This window comes from Delphinapterus leucas, chromosome 13 (genome assembly GCF_059928025.1).
Source record: "Delphinapterus leucas isolate spDelLeu-1000000601 "Yukka" chromosome 13, BTC_Dleu_Yukka2, whole genome shotgun sequence".
NCBI lineage: Eukaryota > Metazoa > Chordata > Mammalia > Artiodactyla > Monodontidae > Delphinapterus > Delphinapterus leucas.
The window spans coordinates 68,106,070-68,124,826 of NC_143141.1; the positions used below are offsets into that span (position 1 = coordinate 68,106,070).

General features: G+C 42.2%; 1 protein-coding gene across 17 annotated transcripts in view; it reads right to left on the reverse strand.

Annotated features, from left to right (window-relative positions):
• The window catches only part of LTBP1 (latent transforming growth factor beta binding protein 1), a 425,591-nt gene that overhangs the window by 251,451 nt on the left and 155,383 nt on the right, over window positions 1–18,757 (reverse strand). For 7 of the 17 annotated variants that reach the window (XM_022574111.2, XM_089922381.1, XM_089922382.1 and 4 more), the window contains exon 5: window positions 1,493–1,660. The exons of 1 other annotated variant lie outside the window; for it this stretch is intronic. In XM_022574111.2, the coding sequence (XP_022429819.2) occupies window positions 1,493–1,660 (168 nt within the window). Of the gene's footprint in view, window positions 1–1,492; window positions 2,930–18,757 lie in introns of those variants that run through there. 9 more of the 17 variants (XM_089922393.1, XM_089922391.1, XM_089922389.1 and 6 more) reach the window with 5 other exon arrangements.

The window sequence follows — 18,757 nt, forward strand, 5'->3', positions numbered from 1 at the left end:
CTTGTCTACAGCCCTGTGAAACAGCTGAAAAACAATTTGGCTTATTACTGATAAAAAGTCCTAGGATTTTAGAGATGGACTGAATTTTAGACATCACTAAATATAAGCCACTTATTTTACGGATGAGAAACACTAAGGTCCAGAAATATTAACTGTCGCACCCTGTGGATTAGCTAGTTACTGGCAGGACCAGGACCAGAATCTAGTTTCCTGATCATCAGTTTAACACACTTCCCATTAGACTCAGCTCTCTGTCCTGCTAAAGCATAATGTGCCCTTTGGCACCTAACAGTTAACTTCTTTTAAAAAAAATGCCTGAAGTACCCCTATCATAGCCAGGAAATTAACAATACCCCTTTAAATAGTATCTATGGGCATATGTTTTTTCCAAGTATAGACTATCGAGAGCAGTGCTTTGACCTCAACAGAAACCGGAGTCACAGTAAAACAGTGGGATAATCAAAGAGCTAATAAGGACTTCAAACTGCCTCCTTGTATTTTGTCTTGATGGAAATCAGTTTGAAACAGACACCCCCCCGCCACCTCCTAGACACATGCTCTCAAGACTAAACAGCAATATTCCATAAAAAGACCAGATCTAGCCAGTGTTATTATCTGTCTGACATTTGGGTTATTCTTGTGAGTAACTCATGAAGTATCGTGGGTGTCTGTGATTATTTGAGTACACATGGCAAACCATAATTGGTCAAAAAATAATAAAAGACATTTTTCTGTGACAAAAATACCATATTGCATGACAACATGGCAGTGTGACAGCATTCAGTGGTCCGCAATACTTTCTCCATTTACAAAGTAGTAAAAAAGAAACAAGAATTTAAAAGTAAAAAGCCTTTTTGCAGTAACTACCATAGTTCATATTTAAATTATGAAAGATTAAAAGGCTTTAAGTGCTGACAGTAATCCACTAGCATATCTTCTCCCAAATCCCTGTCATATTTCAACTTATAATTTAGCCTTTTGATACACAGCAGAAACGTGGCAAAAGGTGGAAGTCTGTATCCCTTTCTACAACTGAAATACAGATTTTTGACAATTTTTAGAAACTTTTTAGAACCTGGCTATTTATGACATAAAAGTTTAAATTTAATCACTACCATCCAAATTTTATAACATGAATCAAATCTAACATAAATTCTACTTATCACTGAGCAGATAAAATTTGAAATTGATCAATGCAAGCTGTACATTAGGGTCTTAATTTAAAGCCTCTTCCCTTCTGTCCTACTGGTACCTCCCCATCACCACAAGGCTGTATACATGATAAACAATTAGGAGCAATACTCTCCTTGCCATCTCTCTCAGAAACCAAATACCAAGTTAAAAATTATTCCGAAAGTAATTTAAAGGATCTCGTGAAGGCAGCATATGCGTACTCACAGACAGAAACCCATTCAAGCAGAGCAGTGTGAATGGAGGGGTGTCTAAATGCTACGATCTCAAACTCTAGTCGGCAAGGACAGTTAGAACTCACCCACTCGGAAGTTCGTGGCTGTCAGGGTGTCGGCAGCGTGACCGTTCTCACTAATAAGAGTGGTGGTGTTCCCCTTCTCACAGCTGTTCTGACAGCTGCCCTTGGTGCAGGTCACTTTACAGATGCTCGGAGTAAAGACCACCTTGATGCGGCCAGTGTGGTTACTCACTAGGAGTGGAGGCAGGGAGAAAAAGAACAACAAACACATCAGCTTAGTATCCATGAACTTGCCTTGGAAGGTTAAAAAAAAAAAAAAAAAAAAAAAGGAAAAAGAGAAAGGAAAGGAGGGAGAGGGGGAAAGAGAGAGCCCACAACCCGACAGGTTAAGGAAAGAGGGAAGCCTTTAGTGCTCGCTGCTCTGTATCCAGTGGTGTCTCTGAAACAGGAGTAGGAAGCTTAGCAAACAGAACTCTGGGATGCACTCCAAAACCACATTTGAAGTCGAGTCACTGGAGTGGGATTACTAACCACAATGCTGCACTTTATTCACGGGCAGACAAAGAGCAGTACGGAGGGCACGACAGATGAAAGAGCCAGCCCTGACAGGCAGATGTAATGCACAGAGGTTGGCCGTGCACCTAGTGGTGAATAAACTCTTGTGTCCTCGACTTGCATACTTTCCCTGTTCCTCCACTTATTAAGTCACTATTTGCAGCCCGACCCCTGGAAATGTTTTAGGCATGCAGCATGTCTGAAAACATCTGTCTCAAATCTCCTGGCACTCCCAGCTGAAGTGATCAAACCCTGTGACGCAGCTGCAGGAGCCCAGTGCTTTTTCACATCTCCGGGCACTCCTTCTCCATATGAATTTATGCAACCTATATTTTGTTTTACTGTGAACAGGGTCCATCTAAGAAAAGGAGGCTAAGGCCCTGGGCTAAAGGATTGCCTCGGTTAAAATGCCACCCTGGAGCTCTCACTGCGGCTCCTCACAAGCCACCTAAAGGAGGTATTTCTTTCATTCATACAGCCCTCTTTTAAAAACCAGATGCTATCACCTGTTACACAGCAGGGGCAGCACAATATCACATAATGGACAGTCATCTTCAAGTCAGATTCTGGGTGGTAATCCTGGCTCAGCCATGCTACGACTCTGGACCTGTCATTTCACCTTTTCTCCAAAACATGAGAGAATTAGAAATGATGTTTTCCAGCCAGTTTTAATTTTCTCTGTTTATCAGGGGTCAGCAAGCAATGGCCCTGGGATCAAATCAGGCCCACTGCCTGCTTTTGTAAATAAAGTTTTATTGGAACACAGCCACTCGTGCATTTACATACTGTCTACGGCTGCTTTTGCGCAGTAACAACAGAGTTGCACAGAGAAGGGATGGCCTCAACCAGGATTGCCACTTGCAGCCAGGCCCCTATATAAACTCGGGCAAAGCACAATACAGAAACCCTATTTTGACATCCACATTTGTGAAATGCCCCCAGCCAGGTCCTTCCGCTTCCCAGGAGCCTAGGCAGAAAGCAAAAATGGTAGCAGCAGCTCAAGACAGCGGAAGAGACATGATTCACCTTTGAAGCTTTAAGGCTGATTGGAAGCAGTGCCCTTCCTGTGGTCACTGTTACTGCAGTGGGCAAAGGAAAGCCTGCCTTTGGGTCAGCCTATCTTCTACCATCCCCTGCCCAACAGAAGAGATTCTCCCCCTTTATATTGCTTTGGTTTGACCAGCATTTGTGTTTTCAGAAAATCATCCAAGAAGCCTCTAAAGGCCCACAACAAAATAAAATGTGGTCAAATCTGAGCTTGGAAACAAAAACCTTACCCAAAGGAGCCATTAGAATTTCAAGGTTGGAATGGGACATCAAAGGTTTTCTGACAACTTTTATTTGAACATCTCTAGTGACAGGGAACTCATTACCTGCTAAGATGGCACATTCTAGTTATGGGCAGTCCCTAACAAGTGCTATTCTCAAGCTGAAGTTACGTCCTCACAGTCAGCTGCACCCATTAATCCTAATTCACCTCCCCACATTCTCACAATCTAATGCCTCTTCCACCTGACAGCCCTTCATCTCCTCACAGACATTACCACAGAAGCCAAGAAAGCTGAAGTTACAAGGGACCTGAAGAGATCCACTTGGGTTGGCCCTCTCGCTTAAAAGAAAATGATTCTTCTGGAGCAGAAATACCCTCAGTTCTTTTCAAATGGTTTTCCAAGACTGTTTCTCATTCACCTGTGGTTCTAATGCAAGAGATCAAGACACATAGTCTGGTGTGTGAAGATATCCTAGTGGCCAACCAGGTCTTCCAGCTCCTTGCAAGACGGCATCCAGAAACTTTTTCCACAAACAGCCAAATAGTAAATATTTTAGAGCTGTAGGCCTAAAGGACTCTGTTGCAACTATTCAACTCTGCTGAGGTAGCAGGAAAGCAGATTGTCAACAACAGTATGTCAATGAATGAGTGTGACTGTGTCCCAATAAAACTTTATTGAAAGACACAGTTTTCAAACCAGTGCTTTAAATGTTTTCAGGACATTTAAAATTTCTCTAGGACTATACCTCATCAATTTTAAAAACTACAATAGAATGCTGATTCTACAACAGACAAAACTCACCTAGTTTTTGTTTTTTTTTTTTACAGTAGAAGAAAAAAAAAAATCAGCTTACTCTAAGTTGTCAGACCAAGCTTACAAATATCTTGAGAATACTGTGTGTGTGTAAGGGTGTGAAGCCCAAGAGAAAAAAGAGACAACATCGTCCCACTTCAAAAGAATATAAACTTCTATGTTTTTTTCTGGCCCTTGGAACAATAATGAAGTTGGAAATGGTGTGCCAACTATTTTGTCTTCTCTGGCATTAACTCTCAGTACCAGCAGCTGCCATGCAGATGCTCATACCATCACCTAAGTTATGCTCACTTCAGCGAACTGAGACATCCAAAGAAAGCAGGCCCTTAATCATTACGCCCATGTTACCTCCCAGCTATAGTAGTCACTTTATAGGCACTTGAGATTCTCTGGGCTTATTGTTTTAAAAAAACTTAGTAGGTTTCTTTGCCAAAAAAAATTCTTTTTGGCCTGGAATCATCTGTATTTTCAAGAGGCAGAGACAGTTTCATATGACTTAATTCTGATTTTTATAATGTTCACATCTTCTTGGAAGCAGAAAATACATTTTATTTCATACTTCCCCCCTCGTGTTTCATAAGCATTCTGCTATAAAGTAATCTAATTCTAAAAGAGACCCTTATACTCTCAGATGATCCTCTTGTGTCTGCAGGAAGCATTTATAATACTTCTCCATTCTTATTAGTTAAGTTTTCCACAATCTCAAAATCAGCATTGAAAAACTTAACTGTTTGACACTAGACTGTCATCCATAGCTCTGAGAGGACCTCCGTAAACATTAAATGCATTAGATAATATTCTCTCCTGTGTTCGCTCCTTTAAAATCATTTCCACTACTTTAAAATCATTTCCACATTATCTAGGGTATTGTGTAAAAGAGTTTAAGTTTTAAAGCACTCAAAACTAACATACAGTGCTCTGAGTTTCAAATTCCTCAATGTGACAAGCTGAAGACAATACTACTCATCTCTCAAGAGCTCAGTGGGACTTCAGTGACAGTGGCCTTTCCTACACAGGCCATTTGCTGTTTAAGAGGCATCTTCCTCAAATGCCTTGAATAAATTAATACCTAAGGACCCCTAGTGCCTTCTGTAAAGTAGGTAACCCAATAAATGTGGAACAAAGTGACTCAAACGATGACTGTACAACCCCACAGAGATCGGGGCGTACAGGATGCTGGAGGCCATTCTGGTCCAAGAGCCTTGCTTCACCAGTGATGAGAGTGAAGCCCACGGGTCAAATCAGTGGAAGAAGATCATCCCTAGCTGCACGCATTGGCTGATTAAGAATTACAAACCTGAGAAGCCAAAGTCAGACGAGTCAGGAGTTAACAGGGCAACTGTTGGCACAGTTTTCTTGCTTGGTCCCTCTGACAAAAACATGTGAGTTACCCTGTAGGTAAATCAGCCCCAGAAATGTCAACCAGGCACTTTCAAACTTTGGGTTTTAGAGTCCTTGGCTAGAAACAGGTTGCCTGGAGCCACACAGCACCTCCACTGGGCCTCCTAGTCAGTCAGTCAAGACACTCAAAAGTCGACATCCCGTCTGCAGCTTCTGCCAGACCCTGTGTGCATTCATACCTCCAAGAAGAGGTGCTGGCACGTGGGTTAAAACAAACCACAGACGTTCAGACTGAATGGCAAATGGGATGGAAGTGGAGCTGATACCCTCCCCAATATAAAAAGCTTTCATTTCTGCTTCCCAATCATTAACGACAGAGCAAAATTCAAAAATGTGAACACTGTTCTTGACAGATGGACTTCAGTCTAGCTGCCATCTTTCAGTCATTAAACTAGGATGTGACCAAAAGAAAAGGCAGCTAAAGAAATAAATATAACGAGTTCAAGACTCACATCAGAGGTCATGAACAAAGAGTCTCGCCTCTGCATTCAACCAGAATGCTGCGACAGCACTTCAGCATTCATCCGACTTCAACAAGGGGAGGCCAACCAGCACCGGCAGTATCCTCTGCGAAGTAGAAGCATCCGGCCCTGTTGACTGAGTGGGACTTCGGAGCCGAGTCAATACCCAGGTCACGTGGGAGAAAAACTGAGCTAACAGCTCATTCTCCCATTTTGCAATCCATTGCCTGCCGGGAGGCCAAGAATTCTTTGAAGGACAAATCATAAACGTATTAAATAATGCTTAGAATAACAAGACTTGATCGTTCAGCTCTCCAGCCTTGCTGAACTCCTCCAGGACTCTTAAAATAATGCCCACAGAATACTCTGTTCCTCAAGGAAGGTGCTATGTAAATAGAAATCAGTATCAAATCGATTACTTCATCAGATTGCCCCAGTCATGGAAAATTCTCCAAGAGGGAAGGAAACTCAGAGATCTCTAGTTCTGCTGTGGGCACTTCCTCAGATAAGAATCTAGGGTTACTTTCCAGTACCACCTCTTGTAGTTTTTCCACATAGAACTAACTAAATGAAGAGGTAGAGAAAGAGTTGCTACGCAGGTGATATAAAGTAAAACATCTGTGCTTCCTCCTCCTTTCCATGTTCCCTTAATATTCACTGAAGGAAACGGTATCACTTACTCATCTCTTACAGATACATGTATGATTTCTTTCCATTTTTATACATGTAAAGAGACAGGCCTATAGTGAGGCAAAGAAGGCGAGTATATTAAATCATTTAATACAAGAATACGTCTCTGGATATATTCTGAGTTTTTTGAAGAACTGCTTAGTTCTCAAAAAGCAGGTACTAAACATAAGCCATGTTTAAAAATGTAACGACAGTCCCCAAAATATTCATTTGGCAGAAATGCAGCAGATGGTTGACTAGTTAACACTCAAGTATGACTTCACTTATTATTTCATGGAGAAAATAGAAGCTACGAAGCCAGGCCTACCGACTTACCTGGATCTATAGTTGTCCTGCCTCCCTCCCGATGAAGAAGGTGGTTCTACCTAAAGCCAACCCTTCCACTAAAGCAATGCATCCTCTTCCTCTCTTGCCGAAAGACTTCCTCCCCGTTCATTTCCATCAGCAGGCAAACCCGCTGTACTGCGCCCCATCTGTCGAAAACACCTCTCCTCTCATCGTCCCCATCCCACTCTCTTGCAGCTGCCACTCTATTTCCCAGCTCTCCTTAAAGAAAAACCCCTCCAAAGAGCTGCCCTACTGGCTGCCTCCACCACCTCCCCTCCCGTTCTCTCTTGAACCTGCCACAGCCAAGCTTTTGCTGTCAACCCTTCACCAAAGCTGCCCCTGTGAAGGTCACCACTGGCCCCCATGTTGCCAAAACCAACAGTACATCCTCTGGCTCCTTATGACTCAAACTTCCAGCCTATTTGACACAGAAGAACCCCTCTGCTTCGTGCTACTCTTTCTTTACTCGGCTTCTAGGTTATCCTGTTCTCTCACGGTTCTCTCCTGCCTTGCTGGCCACTGCTCCTCATGACACTGTCCAGGGGAAGCCCTAGAGCTCAGTCTTTGTAGCCTTTTCCTTTCCATACTGGCTTCCCAGATGCTATTATCCTGTCTTATCTCATGGATTTAGATACCATCTACAGATTTCTGTATAGAAAATGTTTAACTCTAGCCTGGACCCCCTCGACCCTGTATATGTGCATATGAGTACTGCAGATGTGTGTCCAAGAATCCAGCTGTCCAGCTGCTTATGAGACTTTGCTAGGTAGGTGTCTAAGGTCTAGTGGCTGTCCCAAGAAAACATTCAAAATTAAGCTTTGATCCCTCTCTGTATCCACATCCAAACCTGTTCCTTTTCAAGTCTTCCCCCATCTCTGAAAATGGCAAGTCTATTCTTGATCCTTTTTTGGTCATCTGAGACTCAATACAACATGCAAACCCTGTTAACTCTATTTCCAGAGGGGACAATTTTTCACCACCTTCATGGCAAACACTGGTGCAATTCACTATCATCTCCTGTCTGGATTATTTCAACAGTCTCCCAGCTGGACTTCCTGCTACCAACTTTGCCCTCCTACAGCTTTTTCCCACACGGCATTCAGTGCATCCTTTAATGTATGGCAGTCAGATCATGGCACTCCTCCCTTCAGTGGCTTCCCATCTCATTCAGAATACAAGCCAAAGGCCTCACGAGGGCCTACTGGGCTCTCAACAAGCTGTGAGCTCCCTGACCTTGTCTCTTACACGTGTTCCCAAAGCACTCACTCTGGCCTCCTTGCTATTCCTCACATACTGGGCACATTCCTATCTCAGGGAACCTCCTGTTCCCTCTGCCTAGAATACTCTTCCCCAGATATACATGGCTTCCTCTCTCACCTTCAAGACTTCACCAGAGCGTCACATGACCAGGAGGTTTTTCCCGACTACCTGGCATAAAACTGCAACATCCCACACACATTGATTCCCTGTGTCCTGTTTTACGTTTCCTATTTATAAGTACGCTTTATAGATTTAGCATTGGATCACTGTCATAAAAACACAGGCTCCATGAGGGCGGGAATGTGTCTGGTCACTACTAAATACTCAACATGTGTCTCATAGCAAGTGCTCAAGAAATATCAAATGAATGAATAAACTTCACTGACAGAGAACTAAAGAAATAACATTTATCTAAGGGATAACTGTCAGTAATTTTTTAAAAAAAATAAAGAACACTTCTATGAAACCTTTAGCCTCAAAACATTTATTTTATGCTATATTTGTCAGAGAGAAATCTTTTAGTCATAAAAGCTTCAGATCAAGGGAAAGCACAAGCTGTTATTCAGGAAGCTCTACAATCATTACTAAACATTTTTCCCTAAAATCATTAAAACATTACCAAAAAATGGCCATTACCAAAAAATTTTCAATTAAACATGCCAATGACAGAATAACTGAATAAACAGGAAACAAATTTCTCAAGCACTTTTTCAAAAGAAAAACAGACAATTACTTGCTCCCAAAATTCCACAACGTATTATGCAAAAATCAAATTGACACATAAGGGAAAACTTCCACTCATTTTATAAATAAAACTGATGATGTCCAAGGATTTTAGTTTTTTAATATATTTCTGATTTACTTAGTATTCATTCCCTTTGTTAGGCTAAGAACAACTAGGAAATTAAAAACACTACTACCCAGATTCTTCGAGTCTGATGTGAATTGCCACTAAGCCATTAAATCCACCCAAAAAGAGAAATACACTTTGGTTCCCAGCTCAGGGAGACTGGGAGAGGGACTATCCAGAAGTCCAGCAATAAAGATGGCAGATTTCATCCCAAATTTCCACTTATTTTAGAAGTTGGGTCTCATTTCCCATTTCACTAATTTAATCTTTGCTTTAGCTTGACTCGAGATTTAAGGACTAGGATTTTCACCTAGAATCGCACGTTTTCTCAACTTCAACCTTGCCCTGCCAGCCAGACTCCACTGCCCCCAGTAGGACTTTAAAAAGCACACCTTGAGACTATGGGATTGTTTTAATCTTTCCTTTTTCTCCCTGGAGTTTTCTCTCTTTAAATACCAAACCTAAGTTCTCTTCTCTAGAAATATAATAAAAGGTCCTATTTTTATCCCTGGAACAAAATCAAATACGTTTCAAGGTATAATATATTTTACAGTCAAGAGAAGCTAACTTTTACCCAATAAGTAGTTTACTCACCCAGCAGGATCTGACCCAGTATATTTGGGGAAAGAAAATATAGTTGGTAATAAAAGTAGAGAACTAGCAAAACAAACGGATGACTTTCTGACATTTTCATTTTCTGACCTTTTCTGTAAAATATGTTTCTTTAACATCATAGACCCTGAGGGGATTCAACCGACCAGTCATACTTCATGGGGTACCCTCCTCAGTTCTGGTGTCCTACAACTGCACCAGGCCACTGTCCCGTGGTGTTTTCTTCAACATGACTTTAAAAGCCCCCATCTAGAGCATGTGAAAATCTCTCCTCTGCTAATTCTTAGTACCAGAGAACCAGCCCCTCCAGAATGAACAGTGGTATTTGAGATGCTGTGATTGCAGAGTTGAAGAAACACAAGACTTAATGTGTTTTGTGTTTAAAAGTAATAAAGAACAACAGGAGGGAGCACAATATACTTTAAAAGTCATAAAGTAATAACTTTAAAAGTAATAAAGAATAACGTGAGGGAGCACAATATACCCACTTTCTCAATTCTGAATTGAGAGTGTAATTCATGGCCTGGATCTAGAATCCTGACAATTGTGGCAAGCATACTTGGCGAGGGTTAAATAAGTTTGCCCAGGGATTTTTTAGAGGAGTTTTTTGGCATCATGGTTCAAGATGTTACTCTAAGAGTTCATCTCCCGAGGGATAAATAACATTGAAAAGACGCACTTTTTCACGTGAAAAGTCTCTACTTCCCTCAACCTATGTCAGCGTTCACCACAGCGTAACTCTCTAGCTTCCACACTGTGGCCAGGGCAGCGGAAGAGGCTTAAGAGAAGGGCTTCACCACTGTCTCTGAATCAAAAGAACAAGTTGCAGGGCAGTAAACACTTACCTGTCTTCCATCTCTAACACTCATTCAATCTGGCCAGTTTGTGTGGGCTCCTTACAGAAGCAGTGGGCTAGACACGCTTCACATGATTCAAATTTTCTATCCCTTAATTTTAGAACAGAATTAAGTTTTATTTATCCCCACATTTGTTGTTTTTCCAAAAAGAAGTCAATGGAGGCACTTGTTATCAGTCTATCACTCACCATTTCCATAAATAACATGTTTGCTTGCACGTGGAGAAGCAAGTCTGACTAAAATGATCCATATCTACTGGGCTGCGTGTGTACCAAGGAACAAATTTCATGACTTACTCACAAGCTTGATAGAGTAGGGGCCATTCCCCATGAGGGTCCCCAATTATCTCTACTATATACTTGGAGAAATAGGATTCCATTTAGTCTATGTAACTGTTAAAACAAATATTTCCAACAAAATCAAACTCCTTCAAAGGAAATGAAGACTCTTGCCCACCTACATCCAATCTAGCCTCAACTTCAGCAACCACGCATACAGCCAGGGGATCAGCTGGGCAGAATTGTCCAACGATCCTCACTCATACGCCTGCTTCCTTCTCACGGTTTCCTCCCCCCCACCCCCCCACCCAGAAAACCTTTCCTCCTTTCTCTCCACCTTTCATCCTTTCACTCCCATCCACGATTCTCACCAACCTAGGCACGACCATACATTCCACTTTTTCTTGGCTCTTCGCACATACTTCTATTTATGTATGTTTCTCTCCTCCAACATTCCCTTGGCCTCAATCAAGCCAAAGAAAACAGTTTGTATTCTCATCCTCCTTTGCTATTTTTAACACACGTCCCACCTGGTGATTCTCCCTTTTTGGGAATGGGAAAGAGTATGTGGCGAGAGGGGAGTGGCATGGGAAAGAACACAGTGGGAGGAAATGAACTCAGGCCGGGAATACAGGGGAAGACAGACAAAACAAAGGGCAGAGAAGTGACTTTAACTCCGACAGCTAATACCTGGAAGTCACAAAAACATTAACGGAGTTGAAAGCCACCAACGTTCTACTATTTCCACAAGGGGCTTGGAAATTTCCCTCTTATATTAAAGGCAGACACAAGGAAGAAAACGACCTGTTACACTTTACAAAACCTAAATTTGCTTGAAAGAAAAAGTCAAAAGACAGGATAGAGAAGGAAACCAAAACCTACTGGGCCCTGGACAGGCATTCTGAGTTACTGGAGCTGCCAGGCCAGGAGTAGATACAGTGATGTGCCTCTGAGAGATCCCAACTCTTTCATGCAGGTAATGAAAACCCAGTACAAACAAAATATTAGAAATTTGAATGCCTTTTATTTTGAGAAGCACTAAGGAAGCTGAACATAGGAATATTTGTGCAACTATCAAAACTCCTCCAAAGTTTGATGGATTCAACTGAAAGAAAAAACTGTTGAAGCTATTAGTTATAATAGAAGAAAACTGGCATTTTTTAAATCTCTAAAGTAATTTAGAATTATAGAATCAGATATATCTATGCTTGCAGAACACCAATTCTGTCAGTTCTTTTTTCCCCAGCACAAATTTCTCCCTGGCTCAGTTTTTAAATGACTCCATCAAATGGCCCCAGCTACTCTCCCCAAGGGATTACTGCCAAATTCAATAGATCTCACCATTAGGCAAGATTTCAGCCTAAATATCGCTTTTCTCAAAGTCGTCATATTATATCTAAATATGGTCCAGTATCATGTCATAAATAAAATTGAAAAATGATTAGTTGCCAATAAAAAATGAATTACTGATGTGTAATTACACATTTTAAGTTTTTCAGCTGTCAGCTAATTCTTTTTAGGTTACTCATTTTCAACTTTTCCCTTTTGACTCTCATCAAGTTAATGCCTCTCCTGTTGAACACTGATGGTTTGAAAACGTGTCCACAAATTCTTTGCTATGTCTTTCTTCAGGAGATGATGTCCAGTTCCCCTCCCCTTGAGCCCGGACTGGTCTTAGCGACTCGTGTCTAAAGAACAGAATAAAGCAGAGTGATAGTTTGTGACTTCGGAGCCTAGATCATAAAAGGCACTGCACTGCAGTTCCCATCCTGCTCTCTTTCCTGGATCACTCATTCTGAGGGAAGCCAGCTCCTATGCTGTGAGAATACTTGAGGAGTCTATGGAGAGGCCCAGGCAACAGAGAACTGAAGCTTCCTGCCAATCACCATGATTGAGCAATCCTGAAAGCACATCTTCCAGCCCCAGGCAAGCCTTCAGATGACTGCTGCCCTTCCCTGATACCCTGACTGAAACTTCATAAAAGAATCTGAGCCAGAACCAATCAGCTAAGGTAATTCCCAATTCCTGACCCACAGAAACTGTAAGATATTGCTTGTTGGTTTAAACCACTAAGGTTCGGAATGCTCGGTTACACGGCAATAGATAATATAAACACACACACCCTTCTCCACTTTTTTTTTTTGCCTAGATTCTGAGAACATAGAGTATATATGGGCCTTTCTAAATGTACAGAGCACTGTCTGCGTGACTGATGGACTCATGAAACATGTACTGGGCGCTTACTAAGCTACAAAGCTCAAACACACACCATGGCCATGTAAGTTACACTCACAGCCATTTCACAGACTAGGAAACTACAGAGACATTCATCAGAAACTTGACCAAGGTCATTTTGTTAGGAAATGGTAGAAGCTGGGAGTTCAGTGCAAGCCCTGCTCTTTCATCAAAACCCCAGTGCCTCTCCCACACTTTTAATGAGCAGTACTTTGAAAATTACACGACACGAGGCACTTGGAAAGGTTGGGATGAAGGAGAGAAATGAAGATGGAGCACATATGGGAAGGTCAGGATGAAGGAGGGAAATTAACAGAGACGGAGCACAGACTACGTGTCTGGCAGCATGTTAGGTGTCACATGCCATCTCACTTCATTCTTACAACAAACAGTCTTATGGAATAAGTGTTAAGAGTTTTATTTGTCCAAGAAACGGACAGAGGTTCAACAAGATGGGATACAGTGAAACCACTCTCTGGCTCCACCCTCCCAATCCTGCAGTCAAGAGTAGAACAAAGACGTGCAGAATAAAGCCATCCAACCCATTACCTCACAAGGCTGTGGCAGGGGCCATATGAAATAATTTGTATGGATATGATTCATAAGCTGGTAAATACGCAAATTCAAGAGGTTCTCATTACATGCAGTCAGCTCTTAGAGGAAAAACTCAAATAAGCAGCAACACTTACTCCAAGATAAATGACAGAGCAGAGCACACAAGAGCTTCTAAACATGGGGAAATCTCACCTCGAAATGTTTGCTTTTATGATCATAATTACTACTAAAAACTCTAGAAGAAAGTAAAATTCTACTGTGGACTTTGGTTCTGACACAATTTCCAGGTAAGATCTGATTGCTTCATTTTGTTTGAAAGCTATCGAAATGGATCTCAAACGGCAATAGGAACCCACTGATTAGAAAGGTTTATTTTGCATTTGGATTATTTTTGTTAAAAAAATTCTTCCCAGAAGCTCTATATTCAGATAATTTTTTAAATGTGTCATGGTCATTAAAGTCCTACATACAATAAAGTTGACAATTTTTTTAAATATAGTCAAATTTTGACTTTGGACTCACCTGAAAGTAACTTACACGAAGAGCTAAAGTAGCAATCTTTTCAATGAACAAGCTTTGTTTTGGCAATTTATACCTTGTTATATTTTTGCTTCCTAACAAATACATGCATAACACGTAGGGTAACAGTTTAAACAGTCAAAAAGCGTTGTAATGGGCTTCCCTGGCGACGCAGTGGCTAAGAATCCACCTGCCAAGGAAGGGGACACGGGTTCAAGCCCTGGTCTGGGAAGATCCCACATGCCGCAGAGCAACGAAACCCGTGCGCCACAACTACTGAGCCTGCACTCTAGAGCCCGCGAGCCACAGCTACTGAGCCCACGTGCCACAACAACTGAAGCCTGCGCGCCTAGAGACCATGCTCCGCAACAAGAGAAGCCACTGCAATGAGAGGCCCACGCACCGCAACTAAAGAAAGCCCATGTGCAGCAACAAAGACCCAGTGCGGCCAAAAATTAAATAAATAAACTTATTTCAAAAAAAGAATAATAGGGCTTCCCTGGTGGCGCAGTGGTTGAGAGTCCGCCTGCCGATGCAGGGGACACGGGTTCGTGCCCCGGTCCGGGAAGATCCCACATGCCGCAGAGCGGCTGGGCCCGTGAGCCATGGCCGCTGAGCCTGCGCGTCCAGAGCCTGTGCTCCGCAACGGGAGGGGCCACAACCGTGAGAGGCCCGCGTACCGCAAAAAAAAAAAAAAAAAAAAAAAAAAAAAAAAAAAGAATAATAATGTACTAATATTACAATGTAACATATTGAATTAATGCATATGCAGCAATTAGCACTGTGGCTGGCATATGGTAAGTGCTAAATAGATGAGGAGAAAGACCAGGATTGAATCCACAGTGTCTTTGGAGAATATAAATCAGCCTATGTCCAAATTTCCTGATCTTCAGAGACATGAATATAATTTACAACACCAAGAGCAGGTTTTTAAAATATGTATTGTATGTTCTTGAGGTATATTAAGGTGTGGTTTGGAAACTGGGATCTCTGACAAGAAACATTATGAATCACTTTCTCTGCTAAGAGTATTTTTAAAACTCCTTTAAAAGAGGCCTCTAACTTCACTATATTTCCAGGTTCAAGACATGGCAGAGAATGTCTGCTATGAATTTATACACACTCCCCGCCCCCCGCTTTGTGGTTGCCTGAAAACCCATACCAAAAATAATGATGAACGAATAAAAGGTATAATGGGATTTCGGAAGTGCTACTGAAAGTGTCCCTATCCGCACTCACTAACAAACTCTAAACTGGACATTCTCCATTCCATATGAGCAAGAATCCCTGAGACCCAGGAATGCTTCTGTTAAAAATCCCAAGGGCTGCTCAGACATAAATGCGGTAACACATCAGGTCCTCCTGAAACCAGGCCAGGCAGAACAATTCTTTAGGCGTTTCAGTAGTCGTGAGGAAATGACAGAACTGACCCATCCACTCCTGTATCCATCACAAGCCCACCCCAATGTTTGATGCTCTGAGATGTCAGGACAGGCAGCTGTTAGAGGGAAGGGTACGATGTCAGGACAGGCAGCTGTTAGAGGGAAGGCTACAAATAGAACATGTGTTAGCCAGAGTCTCTGTCCACAACACAATGTGAGGGGTGTATGTTATCTGGAGCGATGGAATGGTATAGTAAAGCTGTGTGAAGCAATAAGGGAGATAAGCCCCAAGAAGATCCAGGGATAGCCAGCCCTCATGGAGACTAGGGCACATTTCAGTAACTGCAGAGATGATGTTGAGAATCCACAGTACTTGTAGCACCCCATTATATGTTGCCCTGTCCCCAGTGCTTTTCAGAAAAGGCTGATGAACTTCATTCTTATATACAACATTAATGAGGTAGAAAGCTTCTCTCTCTGCTTCTGCTGGTGTTTCACTTCTGTTACAGTTGTGTACTGCTTAGCTCTAACTTACAAACACCTTAAGAGAGATTCTGATTCATTTCATCAGTATCATTCCTGCTGGGGAAAGAGCGATCCTGAGATGCACCTGCAACCGTTAAATGGTGATCATTAAAACAAGCAGCGCAGCTGCCTGGTGCGTGGGGTTCCAGACGTTGTTAAAGGAGAGTGCTCAATCCCACATAAGAAGCCCAGAGGCCATCAACCAAAAGAAACTATGACTAACACCCTCTCGCCTGCTCTATGATGCTTGCTTGCTTTCAGCAAAGCTTTCCAAATCTGTCTCTAGGATACAAGGGTTTTAAAATATCTATGATTTTTTTTTACAAGAGCAACCACTGCCTACCTAAAATGTTTTCATTTAGTTAAACTGGTATCTTGAGAGAAACTTGTGAAGCACAGTTAGGGCTACAAGAAAACTTTTTTAATGGATACTTGCTATATGGATACTATAAGGAGCTCCAAAAAAGTAAATTTTTAAATAATACACATTTATGTATTTGATTGAATATATTTGTGTTTTTATGTGTATATACACATATTTCATTATTTAAAGTTTGCCTGCCAGAAGAATTACTCACATAGAACCATGTTGCAATTACCTTCTAGGGAAGAAAGGTTTTCCTCCTACTCCTGCCATGTATTAATTTCTACTACCTTCGTATGCGAGGAGCAAGGGAGAACAAGGACAGCTGGCTTTCAGCTTAAGTACAATTTCATAAGACGGTAATACTAAGTCAATATTGAAAAATAATGCACAACTAAAATTGTAGAGAATCACAACACAAAAACTTCTTTAAGAAATGTCATACAAAAACACAAAGAAGGTACTGAGGTCTTTACCTCCACAAAGTGGGTACAGATTCACCACAAGGCCATCATTTTCAATGCTAAGAGGACCTTTCTATAAGGAGACTGACCCACAAGAAGACAAAGCATTCTACTTTAATTCCTTTTATAACACCTCATAAGCAGAACTTTTGTATCAAAAGTATCATTTCAACTCTAATGATGATTAATTTTCTAGAAGCTATTTTCCTATTTAGAAGAAAAAGCAAGTCACGCCCTCAGTTTCTGGTAAATAAATCCTAAGGCTGAGTAGGCACCATCTTTTTTCAAATTCAAGTTTTCTCTTACCAAAACGTTGCATTGTAGTTTCCCTCAGGCAAACTGTAAATTCATGTGTTTTATTTTTCCTTAGACATATCACAGTTTGGTCACAGAATATTCTGGAGCCACACAGTGTTTCTCAATATCTTGAACTCAGTCTCAACACCCAGAAATATCCTTGGATTGGCTTGTTATGAAATCTTGGGCCCTTTGGGTTTAAAGCCTCTTTCTCTGGCACGGAAAGCTGCCCACTGGGGAATTTAGGTTACATAATCCTCTCACTCTAGGTTTTCCTCCACTGTTTTCACATTGCTGGATAAGCTTCTTGGCAGCGTTTATAATCAGTCCATGCCTACCACTGCCCAGCTATCTCGAACTGTGCATGAGTAATCAGGCAATGAGAAGTTCACATCCACAGACCTTCCGGGACTGGGATATGACCAAACAACCCCTGGATGAAATAAACCACCTGCCCTCGCCCCTCCAACTGAGGCACGGCGGCCACAGCAAGACCACACATGGAACAACTTCTGTAATAGGTAATACTCTGTCCTTCAAAGGAACCTGAATTCCTAAGGACATCAAACTCAGCAAAACCCTGGTGTTCACCCACATCCACCAGAAGGCTTTTCTCAAGCAATTTTTATACCCAGTATGCAGATGCTCTGCTGTCTAGGCTTTTAAGGCCAACAAGGATTTTACCAGAAATTATTGAAGACTGGGTGATTTTCTTCTGGCCATCTTAGTGCTAAGATCCACATAGCCACATGGCTGGGAAACTGGCTCAATGTTCCTGATTCCCAAACAACACTGTGTGGGGATGACCAAGCAGCTCCAGGAACTTGCTGATTTTACAAGGGAAAAGGCACAGAGCTTTACTATCAACCCTTCCTCCAGGCAGTATGTTTTCACACCTAGTATCCTTTTTATTTTTTTCCTTTTTTTGGGGGGGTACGCGGGCCTCTCCCTGTTGTGGCCTCTCCCGCTGCTGAGCACAGGCTCCGGACGCGCAGGCTCAGTGGCCATGGCTCACGGGCCCAGCCGCTGCACGGCATATGGGATCCTCCCGGACCGGGGCACGAACCCGTGTCCCCTGCATCGGAAGGCAGGCTCCCAACCACTGCGCCACCAGGGAAGCCCCATAGTATCCTTTTCAAATGCTAAAGCGTTTGTTAGTTTGCATCAGCTTCATGTAAGATCGTTTCTGGCTGGTACAGCTTCCACTGTCACTTCGTACTTGTTGTATTGGTGTGGAGCCATTCCCTCGAGACACACTTACCTGCACATGACAAGCTAAGGGTAGTCTCCATGCAGGGAAGGATTTCGAGTGCTGAAGAATGTTAAGTCTACGGAATTCTCCTTCCTCCAAAGTGCCCAGTTTGTCCGTCTGCAAAGCTTTGCCCTAGTGGGGCTCCCAACCAATCAGGAACTAACAGAGAGGGCATCTCAGAGAACTGGGATTGCCAGCACACTTGACTTCCCCCTTCCCTTTTCTCTCTTCACACGATCTTCCTATCACTCATATCTTAAACTTCAACACCCAAATGAGGTGAGGGTGGTTCTCAGGACCAGACTCTTCCTCACCCGCATTTTCCAACTGTTCTTCCTCTGGAGGTATCCATATTGCAAA